This window comes from Aspergillus stella-maris (genome assembly GCF_047715825.1).
Source record: "Aspergillus stella-maris strain CBS 113639 unplaced genomic scaffold BDV14scaffold_25, whole genome shotgun sequence".
NCBI lineage: Eukaryota > Fungi > Ascomycota > Eurotiomycetes > Eurotiales > Aspergillaceae > Aspergillus > Aspergillus stella-maris.
In genome coordinates, this window is record NW_027396819.1 from 140470 (window position 1) to 165815 (window position 25346).

The 25346-nt window shown below is 50.3% G+C and overlaps 9 protein-coding genes across 9 annotated transcripts; 6 read left to right on the plus strand and 3 right to left on the minus strand.

The window, feature by feature from the left end:
- Positions 1–205: 205 nt before the first annotated feature.
- BDV14DRAFT_208713 (uncharacterized protein) lies at positions 206–4824 on the minus strand (the record flags this gene model as incomplete). Its single annotated transcript, XM_073775469.1, has 7 exons — positions 206–2154; positions 2205–2700; positions 2751–2825; positions 3238–3704; positions 3762–3853; positions 3901–4517; positions 4571–4824. 7 exons carry the CDS (start codon positions 4822–4824, stop codon positions 271–273), a joined length of 3885 nt encoding a protein of 1294 aa, XP_073628428.1. The 3' UTR covers positions 206–270.
- Positions 4825–5357: 533 nt separating this feature from the next.
- BDV14DRAFT_189565 (general substrate transporter) lies at positions 5358–7541 on the plus strand (the record flags this gene model as incomplete). Its single annotated transcript, XM_073771220.1, has 11 exons — positions 5358–5547; positions 5603–5742; positions 5802–5873; positions 5929–6089; positions 6143–6236; positions 6283–6432; positions 6484–6661; positions 6732–6943; positions 7019–7230; positions 7301–7390; positions 7448–7541. 11 exons carry the CDS (start codon positions 5358–5360, stop codon positions 7539–7541), a joined length of 1593 nt encoding a protein of 530 aa, XP_073628429.1.
- A 205-nt stretch (positions 7542–7746) lies between these two features.
- On the minus strand, positions 7747–9713 carry BDV14DRAFT_208716 (GMC family oxidoreductase; the record flags this gene model as incomplete). The annotated part of the gene is made up of 2 exons (XM_073775470.1): positions 9384–9713; positions 7747–9330 (listed from the first exon to the last, which is right to left on the minus strand). Exons 1-2 carry the CDS (start codon positions 9636–9638, stop codon positions 7747–7749), a joined length of 1839 nt encoding a protein of 612 aa, XP_073628430.1. The 5' UTR covers positions 9639–9713.
- A 965-nt stretch (positions 9714–10678) lies between these two features.
- On the plus strand, positions 10679–12593 carry BDV14DRAFT_172711 (cytochrome P450). Its single transcript, XM_073768623.1, has 6 exons — positions 10679–10992; positions 11051–11136; positions 11182–11943; positions 11988–12089; positions 12142–12273; positions 12329–12593. The coding sequence occupies exons 1-6, from the start codon at positions 10788–10790 to the stop codon at positions 12512–12514; spliced, it is 1473 nt and encodes a 490-aa protein (XP_073628431.1). The 5' UTR covers positions 10679–10787; the 3' UTR covers positions 12515–12593.
- BDV14DRAFT_172713 (WSC domain-containing protein) lies at positions 12594–13520 on the minus strand. Its single transcript, XM_073768624.1, has 2 exons — positions 13110–13520; positions 12594–13036 (listed from the first exon to the last, which is right to left on the minus strand). The coding sequence occupies exons 1-2, from the start codon at positions 13402–13404 to the stop codon at positions 12732–12734; spliced, it is 600 nt and encodes a 199-aa protein (XP_073628432.1). The 5' UTR covers positions 13405–13520; the 3' UTR covers positions 12594–12731.
- Positions 13521–14640: 1120 nt separating this feature from the next.
- On the plus strand, positions 14641–16982 carry BDV14DRAFT_189568 (TPR domain protein; the record flags this gene model as incomplete). Its single annotated transcript, XM_073771221.1, has 3 exons — positions 14641–15308; positions 15356–16054; positions 16103–16982. The coding sequence occupies 3 exons, from the start codon at positions 14641–14643 to the stop codon at positions 16980–16982; spliced, it is 2247 nt and encodes a 748-aa protein (XP_073628433.1).
- An 814-nt stretch (positions 16983–17796) lies between these two features.
- On the plus strand, positions 17797–20122 carry BDV14DRAFT_199874 (uncharacterized protein; the record flags this gene model as incomplete). Its single annotated transcript, XM_073773380.1, has 3 exons — positions 17797–18458; positions 18504–19202; positions 19258–20122. 3 exons carry the CDS (start codon positions 17797–17799, stop codon positions 20120–20122), a joined length of 2226 nt encoding a protein of 741 aa, XP_073628434.1.
- An 883-nt stretch (positions 20123–21005) lies between these two features.
- On the plus strand, positions 21006–22719 carry BDV14DRAFT_199875 (uncharacterized protein; the record flags this gene model as incomplete). Its single annotated transcript, XM_073773381.1, has 5 exons — positions 21006–21029; positions 21085–21650; positions 21699–22207; positions 22269–22398; positions 22455–22719. The coding sequence occupies 5 exons, from the start codon at positions 21006–21008 to the stop codon at positions 22717–22719; spliced, it is 1494 nt and encodes a 497-aa protein (XP_073628435.1).
- A 65-nt stretch (positions 22720–22784) lies between these two features.
- Positions 22785–23279, plus strand: BDV14DRAFT_199876 (uncharacterized protein; the record flags this gene model as incomplete). Its single annotated transcript, XM_073773382.1, has 1 exon — positions 22785–23279. One exon carries the CDS (start codon positions 22785–22787, stop codon positions 23277–23279), a length of 495 nt encoding a protein of 164 aa, XP_073628436.1.
- Positions 23280–25346: the final 2067 nt, after the last annotated feature.

Here is a 25346-nt window from a genome sequence, read left to right on the forward strand (position 1 = left end):
TTGCCTGAGGATGGAGAAGGTGAGAAAATGTGTCAGGCTTGGCGCCAAGATTAACTATAGGCCGTCTCACCCCTATGTCTATGCCCTACTTCATCCTTAATTCGTGCATCTGCTGAGTTATGCTTAGAAGATGCGTGAATACTACTTATCTACACCGGCGTTGTCAGCAGACATTTTTCAGAAAGTGGAGTTCCCGAATTACTATCCCTCTATAAAACTCTTCATGACTTGTACACAAAGCATTCCATCTATATATATACATGTGAGGCATCATGGATACATGAGACTCAAAGAACCAACAACCCCCTGCTCAACCTCCTCACCCAGGGGCAAACGACTAACAACCTCAACACACTTCTCAAGCCTTAAAACAATTTCCTTTCTCCCATCTTCCCTCGTCGACCACTCAACATCCGCAACATTGTCCCTCCCCAGCGCAACCGTAGCCTTGATACCTTCACTCAACCCCAATCTCGGCTTAAACAGTATCCTTTTACACCCAGCACTCACCGGCTGTACCCCCGCAAGCTCAACGCAGTATTCATAAACTGGCACACTTCCCCAAGCATGACAATCCGAGCGCTGCCGCACATCATCCTCTTCCCACGTGCTCAGGTTTTGGGCCAGCATCTTGCGGTAGGGGTCCCATGCTGTTTTCCAGAAGGATTCATAGATTTCGTCTCCAGCGAGCGAAAATGCGCGGAAGGCATAAAAGCGCATCATGTACGAGGCTTTGCTGAAGCGGGGGTTGGAGAATGATTCGCTCAGGAGTCTCGCTCTGTCTTCTGGATAAGCAGTGCCAGAAATAATAGCGAAGACTTGCGCGTGTTGACTGTATCCGTCTTGTCCAGATTGGTTCACCGTTGAATCTGTGAAGAAAGATCCATCATAGCAGTGTTTCCTCACTGCATCTTGCACAGATTCAGCGCGAGATAGGTATTCCTCCGCGTACCCCGGCCTCCCCACATCCCTAACCAATTCCGCAGCGCGCTGAAGAACATAAACATAAAGCAAACTGAAATACGTATGCCGATTACTCTTCCGCCCAGCAGTAGGAACACCCTTATCCGGATGATCATCCGTCGCACCCCAGCTGGTAACCCAATCGACGTACTGCCATACATCCTCCGGCAATCCCGAGACAAGACCGAGTTCATCAATATAAGCGTTAAAAAACTCAAGAACCCCATCAACCCGCGGCAGGAATCCTCGCGTAAACGAAATATCCCCAAAATAAAGAAAATGATCCGCGACCTGCAGAACCCAATAGAGTGAGAAACCAGCAATAACCTGCGGGACGTGGCTGGGAAATCGAGACTGCGTAAGGCCTTCGGGCGTAATACTAGCAGCGTAATTGACTATTGCCTGACGCATGAGTCTGTCGTCTCCTGAGAGAAGATAGTGGAAGAGGCCGACGGAGCGGGAATCGCCTGAGTACTGAAGTTGTTCGTAGAAGGGGCAGTCGGCGTAGCTGTCGAACATGCAATTTCGGAGTGTTCTTATAGACACGTCCCATATGGCTGATGTATCTGCATCACTGGGATTCGAGAAGGATGCTTTGGTATTGAGGGGGTAGTTTACTTGTGTTGCCTTTAGTCCGTGGAAGAGGACTGGTTCAGTTCCCACGGTGATTTCGAGTCGGAGGAGGCGGAATGTTCGGAACCAGAATGGTTCGTAGATCAATGGTTTAGTGTCAGAAACATCAAAGTGTACTTCATCGAATGGGCCGATTAAATGCCCGTTTTCTGCATCGAGGCGGTCGGCTTTGGTTCGGAAGAAGGGGTATGCCCTTGGATCGAGCTCGTAGCCTTCTGAGTATGTAATTTTCAATTTTATGAATGAGGGTTTGGATGCTTGAAATGACCAGCGGAGAAAGGCAGTTGAGTGTACGTCTGCTTGGAGTTCGAGGGTATGTGTTGAGTTCGCATCGAGGGTTAATGGGTTTCTTTTTGATAGTGCGGATGTCCATTCAGTGGATGACAGTGCGCTCTTGCATGAGCGGACTGTATGCACCCTGACATTGCTCTCCTCGTACATTGGTATCGGTCTAGGTCGTAGTCTCCAAGGCGCTAGCTCTCCATTTACCGTCTTGATGCCGTATGCAACGGGTGTAATTGTCTTCGACTGAGCGGTTGGGGAAATCCGTTCGTTTATCTGCTATGGTCAGAACAACCACTAAGCAAAGAGGCATGGAGGAGACATACATGTAAAAAGGGATCATCGACCAATCCAACGGGAAATTGTATTGCCTCATCCACTTGCGCTCTCCAATCCTCCGTTCTCTCCGTTCCGATCTCAACAACCTCCCCACCATCCAATTCAACACAACCAACAACAGTCACCCCCGGCACAGCCGTCCTCTGAAACGGCATCGCACCACGAACGGCATTGAAGTACCTCACCACATCAATATTTATCACATTCTTCCCCTCCTTCAAATAACCCGCAATATCAAGGGTATCATAGTACCAAATCGCGGGACTCCCTTTCGTGGGACCGACAGCAACCCGGAGACCGTTCACGAAGAGCTTATACCGCGTATCTGCAGATATGTGTAGGAGGGCTCGGATAAGTTTGGAAGGTAAAGAGAACGCTCGAGTAAAGTGCACGACACGACCGGCGGTATTGACATTTTCTGGCGCGGGGTCGGTCCAGTTGGGTGGCCAGATCCACGCTTTCTGAAGGGCGTTTATGGTCTGCCTGCGTCAGAACCACAAACATTGCAATTCAGAGACCTCGAACTTACCGACTGTTCCTCTTCCGTTAATTTCATTATCTTAGCCTCTGTGTTGCTGTTGATATGATATCGTCTCTTGGTAATTGTGCTGTTGGACGTATATGGTAGGTATATGGTAGCCCCGCGGGGTTCGGCCTGCTTTGTCCCGGTGGGGGGTCGGTTATTGAATCAGGATTATGGTTACCTACCTATCTACTTTCAAAGTGGCCGGCGGATCTCCAAATGCCGGAATCTGATGTATATGAAAGCATCCGGGTTCCGAGAAATTGAGGACAATACCTCGATCGGATGCAACCCTCGCTTGGGACAAGCCTGCAGGGAAGGAGCGTTAGATCTCGTATTCTCCTACTTGACTTCTTTCATTGCTTTGCGCTTCGTATTATTCTTTGCTCTTAGATACCCACAGATTGGTTTGAACCTGGCCGACAGTCAATATATGTCCTACCCCTTGGTAGCTCCTATCTCTTCTACCACCACTATATCCACCCATCTACAAATACACTAGCAAAGCCTCAGACGCACTAACAGTGAGAGTTGCCTCTCCGCCTGTCACACTCAACGTCTCAATTAACTCATCACCCTGCACTGTACAGTCCCCATTCCCGAATGTTTGCCCTGCAACCGTCGGAGTCTCACCCTCATCAACCCTCGACGTAGAATACGCCGCCGTCAATCGGCGCGCAGTAACGCTTGAACTAGACAATCCTGTTAAGGTGTATGTCTGACTCCCTCGGGTACCGCTGGTGTAATAGTCCGAGTTATAAAGTAGAACCTTGACCGGAACACCACCCTCATAGATCGCATACGCCGCGTAGGCAGTACTTTGATCATCCAACGGCGCAATATAATCTGCGTTTGCGAGAGCCAGTGTCGCAAAATACGCGCCGTAGTATGGTGCGCCTGTCGTATATCGCCCCCACCAGCAGTATTGACAGTTTCCGATTGTTCCTTGGTGGAAGTAGATTGCCTACAACATACATTAGAACCAGGGAGAGCGGCTGAGGGCAATAGGAAAGCTACATACCTCAGTCCCCATCGTAACAAGCTGCATCACATAGTCCACGATCCACAATGCCGCGCCAAACGTTGGACTTATGCCTCCTCCACCTTGTGTAGCTGTACTCCGTCAGCAATACCCAGCAACTGGGAAACAAGGAACATACCGGAATTTGTCTCTCCAAAAACATGCGGCTTGTCCGCCTCATTCGCAGCTACAACCTCAGCCCGAAACGGCTCGACCTGGCTCGCGATACCGGAATGGCTCATCAGCGCCGCAAGATCATAATTTGGCGAATACTGAGGGTAATTATGCGAGGAGTAATCCCTCACTAGATCATTCGTTCCGGCGTCGACTTCTTGTGAGGCAAGATCTTGGATGCTCATCGGGTCTGTGCCGAAGTACACCCCTGCTGAGAAAATGGAGCTTGCAGAGAGATTCCCTGCTACGGCATCCTGCCATGAGATCTGCGAAGCGTAATCTGCCTCTGCTGTCCAGGCACTGCCATCCGCAATGGGGTCATCATCCGTGAAGAAATTCGGCTCATTCCCAAGTTCAATAGCAAGTAAATTTCCAATTTCATCCACTGCGAGGCTCGCGGCGCTAATTGTGTTCTCGATATTGTTTAGGCGCCGGTTCAAGCCTAGTGTGACGGTTCCTTCATATTCCGCTGCCTGCGATATGAACAATGGTCCGTAGGTTAGTGTTAGAGGTGCGTCGTCGGGATCGTCGACGGAGTATGTTACTGCTTCGGTGGAGGTGGGGTTATATGTTGCTCGATCCCTGATCACCAAATTTAATCAGCAATGTTCTATCAATGTAGGTTGAGTGCATACTGTGTCGTCCCTCCAATCCTCAGTGGCGGCCATACTCCAGTCAGGTCTCTGAAATTGGCAAGGCAGGTAGTTGTCGCTGCGACATCGTTGAAGTATGCTGGAAATGTGAAGAATTCAAGTGATACACCGACCGGTGCAGATGAGAGTTGTGGACTGGAATTATCTGGTGGGCTGGCTGGGACATAGAATGTCAGCGCGACAGCGCTCGCGATGATATAGCTCTGAAGCCAAAGAGTGGAAAGACGCGCGACCATCGTTCCTAAATTGTACCTGCATGTATGCGTCCCATCATCCCATTCTACATAGATCAATATATACTGCACTATCCTTCAACACTAACATCCGATCTCCGTTCCTGTCCCACCGCGGACTACCGTAATTCATCTGCAGATCGGCAACGGAACCCCATGGGGAAGCGCACAACCCCGGCGGGGGAAGCAATAGCCGGCTCGGTATATCACACAGCGAGATGCTACCCTCATACGATGAAAATGAGGGGTCGCTTCCATTCCGCCAGTAAGAAGTTTGTTGTGCGCAAGGTAACTTGGCACTTTTCTTTATTTGTCTTGGTCCCTCAACGCTAGTTGACGTTCCTCCGGTGGCACGCTTGTTAGACTAGGGCTGACCAATTGCCGATTGGGCGAGTCGTACAATTTCTATGAATAGGATGTTAGGATCCGGGGTATATATTATTGCGGGGTATGCGATGGGGTAAACTTGGTGTTCTTGATGTTCCTCCACCTTGACTCTGTCGTACATTGACACCAGGACAGGCCAAGCACTCGCCATGACGGACAAGGTTGACACAGAGCGGGTTGAACAGACAGAACAGGTGCGGGAAGATGCACCCGCCAAGGGCGAGCCGCTTATGCGGTCGGGCCTGGACGATCTCAGTATATGGGAGAGTTTGCGCCGGTATAAGGTCGTTACTATGATTGCTATGGCTGCGGCGTTTAGTGCGTCTTTGGATGGGTACCGTAGGTCTCTCAACAACTTTAAAAGGGTGATTAGAACGCTGGTTAATCTAAGCAGAGATCAATCTCAACGGCGGCGTCGTCTCAAACAAGGGTTTCATACGGCAGATGGCGAACCCGCAGACGTCTATCATCGAGGGGAAGTACATCTCTGCCTGGGGAGGCATTCAGTCTGCTGGGCAAACTGTTGGTCAGATTGTACGCGTTCTATCCTCTCGTTTACCATCTACCATGACCCTGTTGGCTGATCAGCCCAGCTCCTCCAATACGCAACGGACGGCTACGGGCGGAAGGTAGCGTTGTACATTATCTTCCTCACTTTCGTTATTGTATGTCACTCCACATTACCTGACTACCCAAGGCCCTTAACTAATGTACTCCCAGAGCGTCATGGTCGAATCTTTCGCAACCCACTGGGACCACTGGCTCGTCGCGAAGCTATTCTCAGGAATGGGAGTCGGAATGCTTCAATCGACGATGCCGCTTTATCTCTCTGAGATTTCGCCGACCCAGCTGCGTGGGTTTTTGATTAATGCCTATAGCTTGTATGAAGATTCTTTTTAATGACCCGGCGAAAGATATATACTAATGAATGCAGCTGGTTCGTCATCGGCCAGCTCTTCGCCTCCGTCGCGCTGAACCGCTTGAATGCATCGGATCCGTATAATTTCCGAACGCCGATTTATACTCAGGTTTGTTCTCCCAATCCAAGTGACCACATATGCTGAGTAGGTCCAGTGGGCAATGGTCGGCCTCTCAGGTATAATATTTGTCCTCCTCCCCGAGTCCCCCTGGTGGCTCGTCGGCAAAGACCGACATGAAAAAGCGGCCAAGGTGCTGCGTCTTTGTAATGGGAAGGTTGAGGGATATGATGTGCAGGAACAAATAGTAAGCTATTCCATCTCTATATAGCTGGCTAAAAGGTACTAATGGTGTTAGGGCATCATGACAGCAACAATAACAGAAGAACGCCACATTGCCGCCCGCGACAGCCAGCAGGGGATGTGGGCTGTCTTCCAAGGCCGCAACCTCCTCCGATTCATTATAGCCGGCTGGCCGAAGATAACGCAGCAGTTTGTCGGATTGAGTGTTTTTAATACTTATGCTACTTATTTCTGTACGCGCCTGCCTCACACTAACTCCCCGTCAGGTAAATCAGGAGGAGTAGTTGCTGATATAGGGCACAGTCCAATACGCCGGCAACTCGGACCCGTTCCTTGTCACACTCATATTATCCTGCGTTCAGATCATCTCTATGATTGTCACCTGCACATTAACGGATCGACTCGGTCGCCGACCACTAACAGTCTACCCCTACGGCATAACGGTCCTCTCCGTTCTTGCATTAGGGATAGTAGGCTGCTTCGACTATACGACCTCTTCACTAAGTTCCCTCCTGGTGCGTCCCCCAATGCCCCTCGCCTACCCCTTTTTTCTAACCACTGTCAAACTAACACAAATTCTGCGGGTATAGATATTCTTCGCCTGCCTTGCAACGTTCTCCACAACCGGCGCATCTGCAATAGGCTACGCCTACGCCGCCGAAATCCCCTCTCAGCGCCTCCGAGCCCAAACAGCGGGATTCTCACTCGCGTTGTCGAATATGGTTGCGATCATGTTTAGTTTCTGTACGCCGCTCATGATTAATGAGGGGGATGCGGCTTGGGGTGTTAAGACTGGTTTCTTGTGAGTGCCTTTTTCCTGACTTTGAGTTGGACTAGGGAGTAGGTAGGGCTGATGATGGGATGATACGTAGTTTTGCGGGCACGGGTGCGATTGCGGTTGTTATTGCTTGGTTTATTTTGCCGGAGGTTACGAGGCGCACGCCCGCTGAGATTGATGAGTTGTATGTTTTTCTTTATCGATTCATTTAGTGTCTGAGGACGGTGCTGACGGTTGACAGGTTCGAGAAGAGGGTTAATTTGCGGAAGTTCGATAAGCATGTTACTGATGTTCAACTGAACTCAATGGCTCAGACGAAGGAGGGTGGTGCTTGAGTGGAACCCGATGATGCGGTGATAAGGAGATATTCTTTTGGGATTTTATGCTTATATACCTCTACGGACAGAACCATAGTCCGGAGTGCCTATGGAAGGGATATTCTATTGACTCCAGCGAGGCTTTACTGGCTTGAATGGGCAGTAAATGGAACATAACCAGCCTGCGGTATACCCCATATCTATAGAATTCGCCGTAGGATATTTATAGGGCCTTCGCATCCTCCTTGATCAAATCCGCCGCCCGCTCAGCAACAGCATACACAGTCGCGATGATATTACCACTCATCTGCAGCGGAATGACACTGGCGTCGGCAACCCGTAAGCCCTGGACACCGTAAACGCGCAACCGCTCATCAACCACACTACCCATAGCACAAGTCCCAATTAGATGGTTGTAGATGAGGATTTGGTCCTGGGCGTAAGCCTTGACCTGGTCCCAGTCGTTGATGTCAACTGAGGGAGGAGGACTAATCCGCTGAACGATCTTGTGCGCGACATGCGATGACCGAAAGACTTTATCTGCAAATTGTGCACCCGCAGTAAGGACATCAACATCAACAGGGTTGGTGAGAACACCGAGATCAATCTGGGGCGCGGCGGTTGGATCAGAAGATGTAATGTGGCAGCTACCCCTGGACAGCGGATATGAGTTTGCAACAAGAAATGTATAGCAGGGCCCGTGGCCTGCGGGAGCACCAGGCATGGCATCTTTGAGTGAGCTATGTCCTGACTCAGTGCTGAAGTTTGCTGGGACGCCGGTGATTTGCACGCTTGCGGAGGTGGAACTTTGAAGCAATTCCTTGGTTAATGCGGCCAAATTTTCTTGACCTCCAGAGGGTGCCACCTGGTTCAATGTATCCTTCAACCTCGCCTCGTGGACTAGGGATGCGTAAGGAATGTACCCGCCCAGACTCATACAACCCCCAACGGGGCCAGTACCGGATGTCAAGAAATCATTCATGTATTGTCCAAACAGCGCATGATCGGCAAAAAGGGAATCCAGCGTTTCGTTCTTTGGTTTCAGCTCATAAGTCACCGCAGTCATGGGGTGATCTTGCAGGTTGGTGCCGACAGCAGGAAGAGGCACGCGAGTCGGGATATCTGCAGCCTGCAGAATTGCAGGGTCCCCGATACCAGATAACTCCAGGATTTGCGGAGTTTGAATTGTGCCGCAAGCGAGTATTGTTTCGCGTCTTGCATTGACAGAGTAGATGTTTCCTCCGTATGTGAACTCAACCTCTTGAGCTTTGATTTGACCCGAGTCGGCATTCAGTAAGAGCTTTGCTGCAAATGCGTTGGGTAAAATTCTCAAGTTTGCCCGGGCACCAGTTCCCTTCAGGTAAGCTGTGGCATCGGATCGAACAGCACCATCAGAGCGATCAATATGCGACAGCGTCCCAAAGAAACCCAAATGATCACCAGAGAAGGGATCCTCCGGACGTGGTAAACCAGAAACCTCATCGAGCGCATGAATCAAACTGTCCTCAACGGGGAACCGCCACGGGGGGTGCGACGTCGCAATCGGACCATCGCCGTGGGAGGCAGAGTTCACTCGTAGGGTATCTTGAGGTCCGCGCATCTCGGCAGTTCCCTGGGAGATTCTAGCACCCTTGCGGTAGTACGGTTCCAGAGTGTTCCAGTTCCATCCCTTCATGCTGGGTCCAAGACGCTCCCAATTGTCAATGTCCTCTCGCGATGGGCGGACGTATGCCATGAAGTTGATACCGCTTGAACCGCCCAACATCTTCCCGCGGGAGACGTGGAACGTTTTCTCGTTGTTTCCTTTCTATAGGCATTTAGCATTGCATCAAGCGATCATCATCAACGGGGGAAACAAACCTGCGGCGTGGACCTAAAGCACCAGTCATAGTCCGGATTGTCAAACATCGCGGCCATTCCAACCGGCGATGCGATGTTCTGGTCACCTAGGCGGGCCTCTCCTGCTTCAAGAACACCGACCGAGATATTTGGATCCTCGGATAGCCGTGATGCCAGGACGAGGCCTGCCGCACCACCGCCGACAATTATGTAGTCATAATTCCTGTCGAGGAAGGCCGGGAGGTCACAGATTACTGGTAGATTTGCGCTTTCCATTGTGCACTTGCTTTTTGATTGACTGGGTTCTGTCGACACTAGGTAGTCAATCTGGACAGGAAGGGTGGAATATATAGGTACCTGCATAATTCATACTTTTAATTGGGTAGAAGTATGTACCATGGTACCACGAGACGCAAGGACCTTAGCCGCAAGCCATGACAGAGCTGATTGGGAGAAAGACAGACAGCGAAGGCTTGTACTCCAGAAGCTCCACCGAGCTGAACCTGCTAAAGTCTTAGATCGACACTGAAATCCGCAATAGGTAATGGTAAAAGCTCCTCTAGTTGGTCCCGGATTCGAGTAATGATAATCATGACGAGATCAGGTTGACACGTTGATTAGAACCTGGAGGAGCCATCTTTCCCAGCTGTAAATTCTGTAGCCGCTTCCTTGTCATGTAGATCTGGATGGGGCACCGGGTGGCAAAACCAGACACGAGATATATCAAGGATGAAATTTTCACTCTGCAAATGTTGGCGTGAGGTTTGGCAGCATTAAGATCTGGCTACGTAGCTTGTCAAAAGTGGAAGGTGCCCTCTATCGCCACGCGGCTGGATGCTCGTAGCCTAAGGACGCCCGAAGCACTCCTCGGGTGCGTGAGTCGCACAGCTTCAAGACCTACCCCCAGAGGATCGTGCTCGAATTTTCCATCCACGTACTTGAACCTTGGATACCACTCGTCGTTATACTCGGAGTTCCGGGCGCCAAACCATTTTCCAGAGTGCACGGTGGTAGAGATTCCGGTCCGTGGCTGCTGCCCAAGGCCTGAAGACAACGTCAGAAACGGGCTTTTGATCCACATAACGTGACTTGAAGTTTAAATTATTATCCAAGAATATACACGAGTCGCAATAATTTGGTAGGAATGTGGGATTGTTCCTCGGCTGTACAATCTAGCTAAGCAACTAGCTGCATGAGCATGCATTGGCTGCAACGTAGTGCGACCTCCGAAGTGACCGATATAAAAGAAGCTTCCCATTGGATCTCGACAGCCGGATCTCCGAAATATGTAATGGGGACAAGTCCACGCCGTAGTTCTGCAACATGCCCCGCTGCTAACACTGCGCAAAAGCTGCCCCGCTTATATCGCGCCAGAATCCCATCTCTGAACTACTCTCAAGCCTCAATTTCATTTCAGATGCCAAGATGGGGTTTTCAATTTTAGTGGCCGTTCGATGGTCATTATTGCCGCTGGCTCTTCTGTTTTTTGTGGTTATGAGGAGACGATATTTCAGCTCAATCAGCGATATCCCGGGTCCATTCTTTGCGTCCATTTCTAGCTTTTGGATCATTCAACAAATAATCAATGGACACATTGAGAAGGCAGTACTGCGGCTGCATCACAAGCATGGTGGGAGTTCTGTGCGACCAAGAGGTTTGAGGTCTGGCTAATTTATTTTCATTATCAGGGGACTTTGTGCGCATCGCAGACAACGAAGTCAGCGTTGGGCATCCCGACGCCGTGAAGCATTTACTTCATGCAAAGATTGCAAAGGTTGCATTTTACTTTGACAAACGGGCTAGCGCTGACAATTAACAGGGCAGCTGGTACGAAATTTTCAGTCTCCCAGATTACCGCTACGTGAGCCAAATGTCCGAAATAGACCCCGAGCGCCATATAACAAAGGGGAAGAACGTAGCAGCTGGCTACGCATTGTCAAACATAATCAAGTCAGAGTCCTATGTCGACGACATTACCAGGATCCTCAAGACCCAGCTAGACGCGCTAGTCGACCAGAAGAAAGAAATCCACCTAGACAAATGGTTCAACTATTTTGCCTTCGACGTCGTCGGCGAAGTAACATTTAGTCAATCGTTCGGGTTCACGAAAGCAGGCTACGATATCGGGGGCTCTATCGCGAACGCACGGAAGTTAGCACTCTACGTCTCGACAATGGGACACTTCATCTGGTTTCATAACCTTACGCTCGGGAATCCCATGATGAGTCGGCTTGGTCTTATCCCGGCGAATCACACATTCGATACCGCTGTCGCGGCCATTGAAAGTCGCAAGAGGAATCCCGAGGCCAGGAATGATATGATGGAGCGGTGGCTTAGTGTTCGCAAAGTTCACCCTGATCGTATGAGCGAGGAGGATCTGTTTGCTGCTGCGGCGGGGAATGTTGGGGCTGGTGCTGAGACAGTTAGTGCGGTGTTGCAGGCGTTGGTTTATTACTTGTTGAAGAATCCGGTTAATCTCCAAAGGTTGCAACAGGAGCTTAACGGGGCCCAGGAGAGGGGCGAGCTGTCAGAAGTGGTGCAGTACTCCGAGGCGCAGAATCTGCCTTATCTTCAGGCTTGCGTAAGTGCTCTCAGCCCGTAAATGCAGCCAGCTAACAAGCATAGATCAAAGAAGCATACCGGTACCACTCCTCCATCGGAACGAATCTACCCCGGGTCGTTCCCAAAGGCGGACTTACTATTCGCGGCCGCTACTTTACTGAGGGGGTAGGCTTCCCAGTCCAGGCTCCCAATTTCAGCTTTATGTTAATATTTGCAGACCCTCCTAAGCGTAAACCCCTGGGTCATCCACCGCAACACCGACATCTTCGGCCCCGACGCAAACTCATTCAACCCCGAGCGCTGGCTGGATAAAAGTCGCGCAGGGGAAATGGATTATTGTCTGATCCATGTACGCCATTTCTTCCTTGTCACAATGTTCCAACGATATATCCTAACAATACCAGTGGGGCGCGGGTTATAATCAATGTCCTGGACGGAACTTGGCACACTTTGAGATTACAAAGGTAGCTGCTACCTTGCTAAGGGATTATGATTTTGAACGCGTTGACGAAGGAACGGAATGGTCGTTCAAGAACCATTTCATTACGACGCCGAGTGATTGGCCTTGTTGGGGGCGGCGAAGGAGGTAGATGCTTCATGGTGCCTGAGGGGGAATATTCGAGGTTATCGAACGAGAAAGTGCGAGCTCATTCTCGTGAAGCATTCAATTGCTTTCTATACTTTAATGTCATCGGGGTCATATATACATTGCTGCGACCGAAAGGTAGCAGTATCATAATGTACAGGCGGTACAGTCTCCTTCACCATAAACCTCGCTGTATCCGAGTCCAAGCCCCTTCCAACCTCCTAGAAAAAGAAGCCGTACGCCCGGTTGGCGCTGTTCCCAGTAGGGGTATACTGCAACGACGTCGTCGTAGAAGACGGAGTTCCACTCGCACCTTGCGAAAGAGGAGTCGAGGACGTAGGGCCGCTAGTTGTCGAAGTCTCGGAGTTGATAAGGGTCGAAGTGGTCGAATGCGTCTCGGTCGCAGTCTCAGTCTGAGCCTGAGTCTCAGAAGCCGTGCTCATCGGCACAGCAGAAGAAGAAGTCTCCCACGAATCCGGCGTATGCATGTTCAAACCCAGGACAGTCCAAGCGTTATCACCACCACCTGTCACAGAAGTCCAATCAATCAAGCAATTCCTATGAAATAAAATCCACATAGTACGAAAGGTATCACTCACAGTTTACAGCAGGATACCCAGCACAAGCGGTATCGCACTTCTCATCATCGACCATTTCATCCTTCGCGGGATCCGTATCGCCGCAGTAGCAGTTGTCACCCTTTAGCGCAGCGTATGTCTTCCCATTGTCATCGCACAGATCAATGCAGTACGATTGGGACTGGAAGGTGTAGCTCCCTTGGTTCTCGAATCCGTCGAGGTCGGAGAAGCAGCCGAGGTCTGTGGCGGGGTGGTCGCTTGCTTTGGCATTGGCAATGAGCGTGATGAGGGTCAGGAGGGCTGGTGTGAACTTCATCTTGGCGATCTCGGCGGCGAGGGTTGTTGATCGTAGGTTGTTGATTGATGCAGAATGAAGGAAGATTGGGGAAAGATCAGCTTTTAAGAGATCTTGGAATTATGGGAAAGGAGGTGGCCAGAGCCGCAAGTGTGGGCCTGTTCGTCTGCTGTGGTGGAGTTTTGCACGAGAAAGCCAATGATGCTTGATAAAACAAGCATCTCGTGGGTCGTTGTTCCTGGATCGTGTTTTGGCCCCATTTTGCTTCGCTTGTGACGTTATGCTGTTATGCTGTTGCAGAGTAGAGAAGAGATTATGAATTCGTCCGGGTTGGAATCGCATAAGGACACGCACACCATGGGCGATGTGGGAAATGTTGTGTTTTGCTTTCTTGGCGTCTTTCTCTTTCTTTTGTCTCTAGGTGCAATACCTGCTGTCGTAACCTTCGAGTCGTTCAATTATATATTCCGCCGCCTCCCGACAGCATGCGTATCTTTGTGAATCAAGGCAGGAGAATTCCTCGGGGCATCTCATACAGCAAGAGCGCCTGTTCATAAGACATTGCATCCTGCCCCAAAATGACCTTGTCGGTAACTCTTACCCTCATTTGAAGTATTTTCTGATTCTCACCCAGCGTATCTGGCAATTCTACTTCCGTGCCCGTTATGACCGAACAACTTCTATCGGAAGATGAGGAATCGTCGAGGACAGGACGAGTGGCACCATGGGAGGCAGTTACGACAGTGTGCCTGTTTTCATCCACTGGCCTTATGCACGGTTTGGCTTCATTGCGATATTCCGCCCCAGGAGAAACAGGGTCTGACCTACGTACCAGCACATCTTCGCGCAGCGGAACAAGGAGTAATTTGGACACCTATTCGCAAAACAGCAATTATCACATATCACCTTTGAGGTCCAATCTTTACAATTAGAGTTCGTCAGATGTTTGTTTTGGGAGAAGTCATGCCTTTGGCTGAACAGCCAATGGTGCTGGGCCAGCCCTCACAATTCACAGAATCATTCACAACAACCAGAAGATGGCCATTCACAACTCACCTTTCAATAGAAGGAAAGGCTTTAGCGAGTTCGGGGAATGACTTCATGATTTCGCACAACACACCTGCCTCTTGATTTTTGTGGTTATTTAGAATTCTACTTTGAACCTCTTCCAGTCTTTACTCTCATCCCCAGCATCATACCATCTCTCTCCCCACAATAAACCAGCAAAAGCCTCACCACGCTACAAATCCCTGTGTCATGGATCCGCACGACGGTCCAGACGCAGCTGGGCTTGCCAGAATGCTTGAGTTTCGGAAGGCGAATCTGGCCAAAGCACGGTCGAAGAAAGGCCAGCGTCCCAAGTCGACTGAGCCCCGCGAGGAGATCATCATGCAGTTCATGTTCCAGCATATGACGCATGGCAATCCAGACGATAGGATCTTTCACGTTCGAACCTCCATTATACCCCCTGCCTATCCGCCCTCTGTTCAGCCCCTCGCGAAGCTGAAGAAAGCCATGCTTAAAAGGCTGACACTCGAGACGCACCACCGCGGATCATATATCGTTCTGAGGGCTGTCACACCCACCATTACCTTCACTGGAACCATGCTCATTGTTGAGGATGAGGTCGGTGATGTTGTGAAGTTGACCCTGTATAATCAGCAGGAAGACCTCACAACACATGGGCGCTTGGTTGAGGGAACCGTGATGATTATCAAGGAGCCTTACTTGAAAGTCGCTGGGGATGGAGGTCATGCCATCCGAGTCGATCATATCTCCGACATCATATTCCTCTCTGAGCACGACTCGCGAGTTCCGGTGTTATGGGAACCAAGGGTCATCAACGTGGAGATGTCTGCGAATGACTGGAAGCTGAACGGCAACGACCGCTTCAGCAAGGATGACTATGGCCATGCCATAGATTTGTAAGTGGTCAGACCTTCGGGTAAATACAAGCTGATCATAAATACAGGTATGCGAAAGCCCTCGACTCCTCCCCCACCGCCGCTGAAGCGACCGTGCTCCGCCTCAACCGTGCCCTTGCCTGCCTTCGAGCTCACCGATTCGATGCGGCGTTGTCCGATCTCGATATTGTCTTGGAAGACAACGAGACATCTGAAAAGGCACTATTCCGAAAGGCCCAGGCCTTGTATTATCTCCACAGGTTCCAGGAATGCTGCGAAATTCATGAGATCCTAGCCAAACACTATCCCAGGAACGAGGCCGCTAAGGACGAATTCAAACGCGGTAAGGCACGTCTTAAAGAACAAAAGACCGGCAAGTATGACTTCAAGCGCATGCAACTCGAGGCAAAGAAACTATCAACGACTGAGGTGGATCATGCTACCTACATTGGTCCCGTGGCTGTCAAGCATGCTGGGTCTGCTGGACGGGGCGTCTTTACCACCGCGGATGTCAAGGCTGGCGACCTCCTGTTCTGTGAGAAGGCATATGCTCAAGCGTTGCAAGACAACCAAAGCCACGAAATCTCCACACTGATAAATCTGGAGACCAACAAAGTAACCACGGGTACTCATGCGGACCTGATCACAATGATAGTGCGGAAGATGTACAACAATCCATCCCTGGCCCCTAAATTCACCAACCTCTACCATGGATCGTATAAGCCTGTCAACGCATCGGAGGTGGATGAAAACACTGTCGTGGACACGTAAGTGGCTCCTTTCAGCCATGAAGGCCTGAAGCTGATATTTAACAGGTTCCTCGTCGAGCGTACTATGTCACTGAATGCCTTTGGCTGCCTTCGTTCCACACGCGGATTTCACTTAGAAACACTGCTCAGCAGCTCCAACTTCGGCGCTCTCGCTGGCACCGAACCGAAATCAGCTGGGATCTGGTGCTTGGCATCATACATGAACCACTCCTGCTACGACAATGCCTACCGCTCATTCATCGGCGATATGATGATCGTTCGCGCCTGCCAGGATCTGCCCGCGAACACGGAGGTTACAGTTGCTTACTCTCCGCCCTCTGATGACTCCAAGGACCCAGGGTTGTTTAAGCAACAGTGGGGTTTTACATGCAACTGTGCTCTATGTCTCGATGCTCGCAACACTCGCAAAGTGGACGTCGTCAAGCGGGAGACTCTCACAACTGGCCTAAAGAAGGCTTTTGGTAAGACCAAGCCCAACATCTCGATGGTCCAGACGATGCTCGCCGCGCTGGACGAGACCTATCGCTACCCTGCGTCAGAAGTACCCCGGCTCAAAGCCTGTGGTGCATACTTTGCTCTTTCCAGGTTCCACCTTACTCAATGCAAACCCAAGGATGCTGTGGCCGCTGCTCTGAAGGGCTTCGAATCGATGGGCTATATCATCGAAAGAGGCCAGGTCCCGACTAACGGGGGACCGCAAGCCATATTGACCATCAAGAAATGGGGACTAATGGAAGCGCATTTGATCGGATCGTGGATGGCTCTTGCGTTGGCGTATCGTGGTCTCGGTTCGAACCTTGCTGCTGCCGCAGAACACTATGCCAGGATCACTTATAGAATTTGCATCGGTGAGGATGAGACATTCGACGACACGTACAGCAAGTTCTCGAACCGCCTGGATGGCTTCCTTGAGAGTGCGAAATAGCGGTGCTATGTACTGTCTTGATGCTGTGAGTGAGGCTGATCGAACTTGTGTATCATCGCTCTTTCTGCATGTCTTGTCTTTGGGTCACCTTATTGGTTATTTGCATGATACATTCCACGTAGACACGACACCTGGCGAGATAAAATTGTATTACAATCGATTTGTCCCTATTGCTTGGCTAAACTAAGTATCCTTCACGCCATTTAGGATACCAGCGTAACCAGAGGTCGACGTCGCTTCTCTCGCGGCGAGCATTTCCTCTCAACGGTCGCTTTGCGACGATATTATATCACATTCACTACATCAAGGCCCTGATTAATGCACCTTGCGGAGAGGAATATCCCAATTTTCCGACGTGGTCCATTTTTGATGCGTGAAGCTTTTCCCATAGGGCGGCGGACCGAGACAGAACCATATGTCACAGCGGCCAATTTAAGAGACTATGAAGACGATCATAGCATAAGGGCCAATATTCACGGTGACTGAAGGATGTATCCTAAAGAGAAGAGACAATCAGTAAGACGCAACTCAGGAGAAGTCCGCCGTTAAGATCTGGAAGGGCTTGTTAGTGAATGCACAGGTCCTTGGCCATTGGCCACTTGAAGTATTCACAGAATGGCGAGAGCAGAGAGAATGGAAGAGAATGGAAAGCTGTGACTGTCATGTGCCTTTCCTCAATAACACACCATTCCCCTAGCATCATTTTCTTCCAGTCGATTGCTTCAGCTGTTTTTCTCATTCCTCTGCCATTCATGTTCCCTCGACCTCATCAATACATCAGAGCTTGACCTTTCCAAGGCCCGTCCAGTACAGCATGTCCGCTATGCCCAGTGCACGACCCGGTACCCACGAAGGGGACCGCCGACTCCTCGCCCGGAATAACCTCTTGCAGAGGATTGAAGAACAGAAGGGTCGACTGTACACGGTGCCGGAAACCCGAGATGAGATTATCCTGAACTTTAAGCTCGACTGCCTACAAACGAGTAACAACGGTCTCACTGGCTCATGCCACTTTATGCCAGCTCCCTATCCTCCCTGTGTTATGGCGCTGTGCGATCTCAAGAAGATACTGATCAACGACCTTGCAATCGAAATCCATCATCGCGGCTCCTACATTCTACTGAGAGCAATAACTCCGATGAGCAAGAATGGGTATCGATATGTCGTTGTCGAGGACGAGGCGGGAAGCGTCGTGCTACTGCAACTGTTCAACCATGATGAAGCGGTTGCGGATGATGGGCGTGTTGCCGAAGGAACTGTGATGCTTGTAAAGGAGCCCTACCTGAAGCTCGACCTTGGTGACAACATCTGCATTCGCGTCGACCATCTCACTGATATCTTGTTTCCCCCGGAGCATGACTCCAGACTGCCGTCACAATGGCACACAACTGAGAAAGTGGAGGAAGCTGCCGATGCCTGGAAGAACCTGGGTAACGAGCTGTTCAAGGACTCCAGACATTACAGGGCTATCAATTGGTGAGCTTCTTTGTCCTTTAGTTAAATCAAAACTGACTATGTTAGCTACTCCAAGGCCCTTGAATCCCGTCCCACTGCCGACGAAACCCTTGCCATCCGCCACAATCGCGCGCTCGCCTTCCTCAAGACTCACCAGTTCGACGCCGCGCTTGCCGATTGCGAAACAAACCTTTCTTCAAGTCTGACCGAGAAGGCCCTCTTTTACAAAGCCCAAGCATTATACCATCTCGGCAGGTTCCAAGAGTCTTGCGATACTCACAAATTGCTCGGAGAGAAGTTCTCTGTAGATAACATGAAAAAAGGCGAGTACCAGCGCGCCCTCGACCGCTTGTCCGAACAGAAGACTGGGAAGTACCCATTCAAGAAAATGCAGGTGCAAGCCACCAAGCGCTTTCCGCCGCTGCTCGACCATGCCACCTATGTCGGACCCATTACTGTCAAGAATACTGCATCGCAGGGGCGCGGACTCTTCACGACGGCTGCTGTTAGAGCGGGAGATCTGCTTTTGTGCGAGAAGGCGTTTGAGTATTCCTATTTTGACAAAAAGTCTGGCAGGGGCCTTCCGATCCTCGTGCATACGTACACCAATCGCATCGCTATTGGTAACCAGCCGAGCCTCGTCAAGCGCATCATCCAGAAGATTCACAACAATCCTTCGCTGGCAACGAAGATTACCGAGCTCTGTCATGGGTCATACCAGCCACTTGACGAGTCGAATGCTAATGACCAGCCCGTTGTGGATGCGTGAGTTCTCTGAACACTCACCTTGGCTTAGAACGTAACTAATATGGGTTGTCAGGTTTCTGATCGAGCGGATCGTCCACGTAACGGCACACGGCTGTCTCCTGTCCTCTCGCGACCATCACATCCGCGAGCGCAACAATACCGTACAGCCCGAGTGGAAGAGCCAAAACCTGGAATGCCCAACTGCCATCTGGCCTGTGGCCGCACACGGTAACCACTCTTGCCTCAACAACGCCAGCCCTGCATTCATCGGAGACATGTTTGTTGTTCGTGCGGCCCAGGACTTACCCGCAAACACGGAGCTCAAATTCTGGTACAAGTCACCCATTAGCAGTGACTGTGCCAGAAAAGGCCCTGATCTTGCCAACTGGGGCTTTCAGTGCACCTGTGGTATCTGCGAAGACTTCCGTGAGACGCCCGAGGAGGACCTAGCCCAGCGACAATCCCTCCTGGACAGTCTCTCCAAGGCATTCAAGCCAACGAACCCTGATACTGCTCGAATCGCAAGCATGCTAGCCGAAATGGAAAAGACTTATCGTCAACCGGCCGCCATCGTCCCCCGCCTCGCCATCTTCGACAAATACATGGGTCTATCCACCTTGTACTTTATGAACGGTCAGTCCAGTAAAGCCCTTCAAGCTGGTCTAAACATCTTCAAGTCCCTCGGTTACACCATCTCCGTGTCAAATACCGAGCTCAAAGTCAACCAGTGGGGTATCGTCCATGGTTTTCTCATAGGGTGCTGGATTAGCCTCGCTAGGAACTATATGCGTGTCTGGCGGAACCGTCCCTATGGGCTTCAGGCGCTGGGTTATGCGAAGATCACGTACAAGATTTGTTTTGGGGAGGACGAGACTTTTGAGGATACCTATGATGTTCTGGCGGAGCATTTGCATGGGTTTGTTAAGGGGGCGAAATAGATGGGACTGATTGTTGAGCTTTTGTGTTTTTTCGTCTTAGACTGTTGTTGTCTTTTCCGCTTTCTCTCCCTCTTCCCTTTATGATGTATGAGTATCTATTTTATCAGTTCGCCGCCGAGATAAACTAGACAGACTACATTTTGGTCACAAAGGAGAAGATATTTGCTTGCAAGCAACCCTACATCAACCAGTCCACTCAGAGAGCCACTGCCCTCGCAAGTCCTCGTAATAGACCTGCCCACTTCCTGAGAGAACGCACTCTGAAGCCACATCAGATACTGTACATGGGGTACTGTAGATTATGCAGAGTCTCTGAAGGTACTCGAGTAAGTTCTAAACGGAGGTATTTATAGTATACTTTGTTGTATGCCCATCGGATTTTTCACGAAAATTCATCTCAGGTCTTGCCCAGGTCCATCCAGTCTTCTCGCCCACTGCTTGCTCCTTCTGTGGTTGTCCGAGGTCCTCATCAGCACTTCAAGCTCGGAAGCAACTGCAGCACTCCATTTCAATCACTGACCTAGCTTTAGGACCTTTACTTCGCCGAAACCGTCTGTTGCTTTCACTGGAAAAATCAGCTCTTTGCCGACTTTGGGCCAAGTTGAGCCAACCAATGGGGGCTGTCAATGATTCACAGGACCATTCATAACAACGTTCAACACAACAATCACATTAACAAGCACATGCAGGATTTTCAGAAAGCCTGGGGCTTTCTTTTGCTTTGCACAACACAAAGCTGCCCCTCCTCCATCCTGACCTCTCTGCCCACTTGGTTTTCGCTTCTTCCCCGCCCGATCCCAAGCTACATCACAGAAGTACCTGACATCCATCGTGCAAATATCTGGTCGAAGACCACAGTTCATATCATTAGTTGTTAGTCAGAATGACTGACGAAAATCATCGTCGGGTGGGTAAACTGGTCAAGCTCCCATATTCACATAGACTAATGTAAAGACTCACAGTCCTCGAACGGTCAACTCCCCGAGTCACAAGAGTTTCTCCACAGCCTCGAAAACCTCAACCTTGCTGCAGGGGAAGGTAGCCACAACGATTTCAATTTTATCACCCATCCTCAGCCTTACCCTCCCTGCACGAAGCCTATCGCGGATCTAAAGAGAGTAACACTCAGGGACTGCGCTCTCAAAACTCGCCACAATGACTCGTACCTAGTCCTGCGTGCCATATACTCGGTGGCGTCCGGGCGAGTACTCGTCAACGCTGAGGATCAAGACGGCGACCTTGTTGTCCTTTACGTTTCTGGTCAGGAGGAGGTTCTGGTGATAAACGCTGAGCTCCGTGGGGGAACCGTGATGGTGATCAAACAGCCCTGTGTCGGTGTCGTAAGGGGCCGAGCTCGTGCAATTCGCGTTGACCATGTCTCTGATGTTGTCTTTCTTCCGCTCTACGACGAGCATGTCCCTGCGTGCTGGCGATCCTCAACTTCGATACCAGGCGTGTCTGTCAACAGCTGGAAGGAGGAGGGTAACCTTTATTTCCGTCAGAAACGGTACCGGGAGGCTATAGAATCGTAAGTCTATTCGATTTCTTTGATCATTAGTAACCGCCATCATGAAAGTTACTCCAAGGGTCTAGAGACCTCGTCGACCGTAGCCGAAGCCGTTCCTATCAGATCCAACCGCGCCCTCGCCTACATCAGATCTCAGCAGTTTGACCACGCGCTACATGACGCCGAACAGCTTCTTGCGGAGAATAATATGCATGAGAAAGCTCTCCAGCGGAAGGCCGCGGCTTTGTACTACCTTGGCCAGTTCCGGGAAAGCTGCGATACATACAAAGCACTTGCGAGAGCGTATCCAGAGAACAAGGCTGTCAAGGATGAATTCAACCGCGCCATTGCACGTCTTTCAGAGCACCAGAGCGGCAAGTTTCCATTCCAGCAGATGCAGCAGGCCGCAGAAAACAATCCTCGAGGCACCCTTGACTACGCGACTTATGTCGGACCTGTGGCCGTGCAACCCACTGAGTCTTGTGGCAATGGATTGTTCACTACTGCCCCGGTCAAGGCTGGTGACCTACTATTCTGCGAGAAGGCCATTGTGTATCATCCCAATGGAAACAAGGCCAGTACGCTACCCCATCCACACTCAACTCTTGGACCATATATGTCGTCCTAATCCCTGAATAGAGCTTCGCGGCTTCTTGGTACAGAAACTGTACAAAACCCCATCTCTGCACTCGAAGATAGCCGATCTTGATCATGGAGAATATCAACGGGTTGAACTCACCGAGGTAGACGGCAAACCAGTTGTGGACTCGTTAGCAGTTGTCTTCCTGTGATAAGCATGACGCTTGAACTAATAGAATACCCTAGGTTTCTGGTCAGCAGCATCCTGGAGCGCAATTGTTTCAAATGCCCTCACTCCTCCGCCAAGACACTCCGACATGCCCAGCGCATCGGTGAGGCCAGCGTTCCAGAGCGGAGTCGCGCTTTGGGCCTGTGGCTCCTGGCATCCTCTATCAGCCACTCCTGCGTGGAAAACGCCAATTCGTCCTTCATTGGAGACATGATGATCCTCCGCGCCGTCAACGATATTGATGAAAACACCGAAATCACGATCACCTGTACCAGTCCCTAATGCGCGAAACCCCTGATTCACCTCGTCTGTCTCTCGCCGATGTGGGAATCACATGTTTCTGCGCCATGTGCCAGGACCAAAAGTCCACGCCAGCCAGGGCTCTGCGCAACAGAGATGACCTGCAAACCCGGCTCCATCGCATGTTATTGTCTCGCAACGTCGACGAGGGCGAGATCCTGTATTTGGTTTCCCAAGTCGACAAAACACATCGCGCACCCGTCGCGAGTGTTCCTCGCCTCAGCGTCGCATCGGGATACAATATACTGGCGCTGATGTATACAATTCCGCGCCCAAACAGAAAAACTGTCGACTATGCTGCAAAGGCACTCAGGGCGCTTGGCTATGTCATTGACGTCGGCCCCGCCACGAACCCCAGCATTACAGTTAAGAAATGGGGAGCTGCGCCTGCGAAAACCATATCCCTTTGGCTTGCGCTTGCTATTAAGTACCGCGAGACTGCCCCTCACCTTGCCAGGCACTATGAGGAGTACGCCAAGTTGACTTACAGGATTGTTGCCGGTGAGGACGAGACCTTTAGTGACCTTCTTCCGGTCACGTAGGTGAATTGGAGTGACGAGTGCCTTGCGCTTCGTGGGTGCAGACCAGTCATGGGGCTGGATATTGGAAGCCTTGGTGCTCTCGTGGCCTGGTTTGCCTCCTACTGGGCCAAGGATCACTTTTTTGTAAGAGTACATACTATGGCATTTTGAGTCATTTTCCCTCATTTACCACGCGAACAATATTGTACACAATTGAAGTCACTTATTTCAGATCAAAAGGGTTCCAACGTACAATATCCCTGTACACTACGTCCATCCTATTGCCTCCGTTCCGTCTCTTCTCTTCGAGTCGCATCCCCTTGCCCGTAGGCTGAAGACAAAAACTGAAAGGCCTAAGGTCATCTCGCGCCGTTTCATGGATAGTAATAACGCAATTACGCGGCCTGCAGTGGATGATTTGCATCATCATAATCAGAACCTCTACGATAGAGTCAGTATATACGGAGTAAATCAGCGAAGATTGCAATCTGGCCCACTCCCCGCGCTGCCAACTCCCTTATGCCTTTTTCTTCCGGCAAAACCTGGCTTGTTCTTTGAAAGTATAGCTTTCTTTTGAATCACCTTTTCTTTAATACTTCCCTAGAATGATGATATCCTAGTAATGCTACGGGTTGTTCTGCGTCTCCATCGAATACTGCGACCGAGACGCCCATTTTGCTCAGTCAATGAAGTTGTTGAACGTCGTCGCTTTTTGGGAGTCATAGCCGGGCCTGGAGTCTTCTTCTTGGTGGCCCTGTTATATCTATTTCTCAACCTTCAACAAAAGCCAACTAACTCCCTTGCTAGTGGGAAGATTGAACGTCGTAGTACGTCACAACCTATGGATCGGTTGATTTCCATCTATTTTCCTCGTTGGCTATTGATAGGGGGTACACCATAAATCTGAATATTTCACGTTAAAGCGATATATTTCTGCTTCGTGGTGTTGTGATGCGAGTGGTAAGCGGGTATGGGTAAGCGCCTGCGCCATGGGCCGTGAGGTAGATCAGATCAAACAGTGGAGGAGGGTTACCACCATCCATCAATGTACAGCTTTAGCACATCTAACATCAACCAACAAAGCCAGTCGCTCCGATAAATCGTTGGTTCAGCGCGGACTGTGATGTTCCAGATACTCAATACGGGGTGTTGCGGTTGCAGTCAGGTGCGCTGCACGATCGCAGTTTGAAACCATCTGAACAGAGTTGGATTTCAAAGTCGATATACCTCTGTATCAGCATGTTGAATGACTCGCTTGGGGTTCTTAAATCACGCTAGCCTATGAACGTGATGCTGTGCGTTGGGCTACGATCCTTCTGTCGTAGGTATAGATGTTTAAGCGTACGTTGATCAAATCACGCAGCTTTTTTGACCTATGCCAAGTTTGTATGCCCCGGGTTGTTCGTCCTGCCAATGCCGTATTGCCTTTTTCTTGTGGGTTCAGGTACTGGCTCCTACGTTGTACAGTGTGTGTCGATAATTCGATTAGGGAAGAATGTTGGTGGAGATGAAGCACTGGGAGGATGGGAACAAAATATAATTTAACCAGTTAATCAAATAATTTCACAGACCGGGCAACAGGGTATATCAACAATTGACCTTAAACAGGTGCTGTCCAACGCCTGCCTATAAAAATAAAGGCTACCACCAAGCCGCATGGCAAAGCACACGCAAAACGGATAACCCGCCGTCATCTTGTCTAAGCCCCTCCAACTCATGCAGGATCCCAAGGAACAGCCGACTAAAGACCGGGTTTGGATGAAAATGGACGGGTCCGGCGTCAAAGGCTAAATCGTTGTCTGAAGATGCTTAGAAATGTCAGACTTCGCATAAACCTCGGCGTAACTGGCCCCAACAAAAAAACATATGTGTAGCTATGCGTTGGCAACGAAGCGTTGGGAGGGGGGTCCTACATCTGTTAATGGCGGCGGCCGATGTAGAGCGGCAACTGCCTATAGAAGCGCATGCGCAAAAGAAACAAAGAAAATAACAAAAGGATAACGGCTACAAGGAACACTTTTGTAGTATCTTCAATTTAGAAACTTGAATACAATAATTCCGACACCAAGGATAAGGGGTTATGAGGAA

What these genes read in the sequence shown, in the direction of transcription:
- BDV14DRAFT_172711 (XM_073768623.1), top strand. Translation starts at nt 10,788, where the DNA reads ATGGGGTTTTCAATTTTAGTGGCCGTTCGATGGTCATTATTGCCGCTG. An exon ending in TGCCTTATCTTCAGGCTTGC is followed by an intron (nt 11,944 to 11,987) that starts GTAAGTGCTCTC and finishes TAACAAGCATAG; the next exon opens with ATCAAAGAAGCATACCGGTA. An exon ending in GCCGCTACTTTACTGAGGGG is followed by an intron (nt 12,090 to 12,141) that starts GTAGGCTTCCCA and finishes TAATATTTGCAG; the next exon opens with ACCCTCCTAAGCGTAAACCC.
- BDV14DRAFT_172713 (XM_073768624.1), bottom strand. Translation starts at nt 13,404, where the DNA reads ATGAAGTTCACACCAGCCCTCCTGACCCTCATCACGCTCATTGCCAAT. An exon ending in TGGGTATCCTGCTGTAAACT is followed by an intron (nt 13,037 to 13,109) that starts GTGAGTGATACC and finishes CTTCTGTGACAG; the next exon opens with GTGGTGGTGATAACGCTTGG.